At 38.1% G+C, this 3,370-nt stretch overlaps 1 protein-coding gene across 1 annotated transcript; it reads right to left on the bottom strand.

Moving 5' to 3' along the window:
* Nucleotides 1-2,340: 2,340 nt before the first annotated feature.
* On the bottom strand, nucleotides 2,341-2,961 carry LOC102241868 (proteasome maturation protein). The gene has a single exon (XM_005871809.2). It carries the CDS (start codon nucleotides 2,957-2,959, stop codon nucleotides 2,444-2,446), a length of 516 nt encoding a protein of 171 aa, XP_005871871.2. The 5' UTR covers nucleotides 2,960-2,961; the 3' UTR covers nucleotides 2,341-2,443.
* Between the last annotated feature and the right edge of the window lie 409 nt (nucleotides 2,962-3,370).

Here is a 3,370-nt window from a genome sequence, read left to right as displayed (position 1 = left end):
TTCACAAGATTCCCTGGTGATTCACATGCACATTAAAGTTTCAGAAGGGATGTATCAGAATGCTTTCCTTGGTTAGTCCTCACAGCATCAATATAGGAAGATACCATTATTATACCCATTTTATAGAGGAGAGAACTGAGGCATGGAGAGAACAAATAAATTGAATTATTTGCAGTGAGTGAGTAGCAGAGCAAGATTCATACCCATGAATCCAGAGCCCATGATCGCACGGACTACATTACTCAGTTCCTTTGATCAGCTCACAGTGGGCACAAGAAACTCACGAGCAATTGCCAGTTGGATTTGTCCAAATATTATCCTTCAATAGCATTTAAATTTCTTCTTTTGATTTAGAACTAGGGGAGAGTTTCAGAGTCTCCACTGAGAACAGAGCTAGCCAGAGTCTGAAAGGAGAACTAAATGCTGGCTGCTATCCAGAACATTCTAAAGGTAATAAATATGCAGCTGATTGTAAATAATAAATGGTGTGGCTCTGTTTAATTTCTTCCTAGGAAGTGGTGAAACCCTTAGAGGTGAGTGTGGCTACAAAAAATGTTTTCTCTTGGGGTGCAGGTTGGGCATTGTTCTCTGGGCCTTCTCTTTGCTGTCATTGTCAGCTGCCACAGCAATAATCAATTTTTTCTTACAAGAGTCAGAATTCTAGTGGCAGAGAACTCTCAGTCTCCTATCTGCAATTGCTTACAATTCAAACTAAGTTCTGTTTTAACATACTTAATGACACCTAAATTTAAGTGACAACCTTCTATTTTAAGGACATTCTGTGAACTTCTCAATATATCTTTTCTTTCCTGGGGCTTAAGCCTTTCCTTTGTGTGTGTCATAGCATTCTTCTCCAGATCTCTAAGGCTTCTCAAGATTTGCTAGCTGTAGTCATGATGTTATCTATCTTAGTTATGGATCTTTGGATAATGAAATATTTCCATGTTGAAATGTAATTGCAAGGGTTCCCCAAGAGGGTAGAGAATCTGGGAGCAAATGATAATATCTGAGTATCTCAATTTATTGTCCATCTTCTTGCCGCCCCTCAGGACCCTAAAGTTAACCATCTACTTGCTGTTATGCAGACTGCATATGTCTGAAATAACTATCAAACAAGGAGACAACAATCTTTTGAACAATGTATGGAGATACTGCTAAGATTATCAATCTCTCAAGGCCTATTTTACTATGTGTCCTGAAAATGATCTTTTGATGGGAATGAAAATCTACCAAATTAATAATCAAATGAAAAGGGGACAATCTTATATGTCGGTATCCTATACAAATCTTAAAGGCAAAGCTTGAAGACAATCAGCTAATTTTGTTGTAAGCACATTTCTTTCTTTTTTTTTTTTTAAATAATTATAATGCAATTTGTTCATAGAAACGTGTATATACATGAATGTTCCACTCTTTTTAAGATCTTGACATATAAATCTATGTAGTACAACACTTTGACATCTGCTGGTTGCTTTTTCATTTTAAAAACAAGATTAAGATCAAAACCACTGAACTTTTCAATCTGAGAGAATCAAAGGATAGCTAGAATTCTAAAGTAGCTTCAATAAAGCAAATATTCCTTTTTAATATGTTTTTATTGATTTTAGAGAAGGAAGAAACATCAATGATGAGAATCACTGATCTGCTGCTTCCTGCATGCTCCACACTGGGGATGGAGCCTGCAACAGGGACACTTGCCCTGATCGGGAAATGATCCATGACATCCGGGTTCATAGGTCAATACTCAACCACTGAGCCATGCTGGTCAGGCACAGATGTTTTTCTTCATTTTTATAAAGTATATTTTTATTGGTTTCAGAGAGGAAGGGAGGAGATATAGAAATATCAATGATGAGAGAATCATAGATTGGCTGCCTCATGCATGCCCCCTACTGGGGATCAAGGTGTGCCCTTGACCAGAATGGAACCGAAGACCGACTGAAGCCAAACCAGCTAGGGCACAAATATTATTCTTATGGGTACTAATGGACTATATGAAAACAAGGTAAAATATAAATATCTGATTTTGTACTTAATTTGAAGTGTTATCACTGAAATCAATTACAGATGTTTACTCTGAAAGGGCTATGAAAACTACGGACTCAAATACTGATAATGGTTATTCAAAATTCTATTTACGGAATGCCTAGGAAATAGGTTAAACTGGAACCTGTTGTCAGTTTTATAATATTCATTAGCAACATTTTTTTAAAGACATAGAAGGCTATTGTTTCAATTTAATTCAGGAGTTTTAAAATCATCTCGAGTGCCTTCAACTGTCACATGGATGTAAACCAAAGACACAAATAATTTCCATTGATGATACTATGTAGGCAACAATTCTCATGTGTCAGTACTTTTAATGTTGTATACATAAAATTATAGTAAAAAGACGACTATAAACAAGATGTAGCCCCTCCATTTCCGTGGTCAGCTCACTGCATTACAGTAAACCAAGTTTATATTCCACCATCAAGTGTGGTTCTCCCATTAGTTCACTTTGTGATGGGTCATTAAGAATATCTTCAAATCCAATAGTCTCATCATTGCCCAAAATATCCTCCAGTGAAAGGTTTGAGCTTGGAAGAAATGGAAGACGCTGAACCTGTTGCACTGCCTTGAATTCCATTTGCAATTTTAGTGGAGCAAATAGACCCTGGATGTTTCTCAGTGTGGAAAAATTCATTTTATCTTGGTTGAGTTGGAAATTTTTTTCTGATAATTCAAGAGGATGACTGGGCAAAAGTTCATTTTTCACACAAGAAAAACCTTTTCGAAGAAGATCATGACTTTCAAAAGGTCCACTTGCTGATAGCTCAGTAACTGGAATACTGTCCTTTAGCTGAGATCCAAGTTCTCTGGTATTCATCTTTAGCTCACGCTGCAAACAGCCTCTCCAGCCCGGTCGCGTCAGCCAGCCCCGCCGCTCACTTCCGTTTCCGGGGTTGCCCCCCCTCATCCGCCCTAAGCACATTTCTTTCAACATCATAAAATAATGCATTGGCAAATTAACATAAATACTGTTTTAGTTCTTCACAGAAATAGAATATATTTTATACTGAGTGCTATAGAATGAAGCTAAATATTTCAAGAGTTATATTTTAAGGGCCTAAGAAACATTACATATATAAAACGGAAAAGATAAGAGGCAAGCTGTACTTATACTGTAGTACAGTGGAAGTTCCCAGAAGTTAGGGGAGACACACTTTGACTCTGTGACAATGTTATTCCTACACTAGAGTCCTGGTGCATGAAATTCATGCTGGGGGGAGGGGGTGTCCCTCAGCCCGGCCTGCACCCTCTCCAATCTGGGACCCCTCAGGGGATGTCTGACTGCCTATGGGATCGGGCCTAAACGGGCAGTCAGGCA

This window comes from Myotis brandtii, unplaced genomic scaffold (genome assembly GCF_000412655.1).
Source record: "Myotis brandtii unplaced genomic scaffold, ASM41265v1 scaffold358, whole genome shotgun sequence".
In the NCBI taxonomy this organism is placed as follows: Eukaryota; Metazoa; Chordata; class Mammalia; order Chiroptera; family Vespertilionidae; genus Myotis; species Myotis brandtii.
The sequence above is the reverse complement of the archived record's forward strand: the minus strand, read 5'-3'. Positions and strand labels throughout refer to the sequence as shown.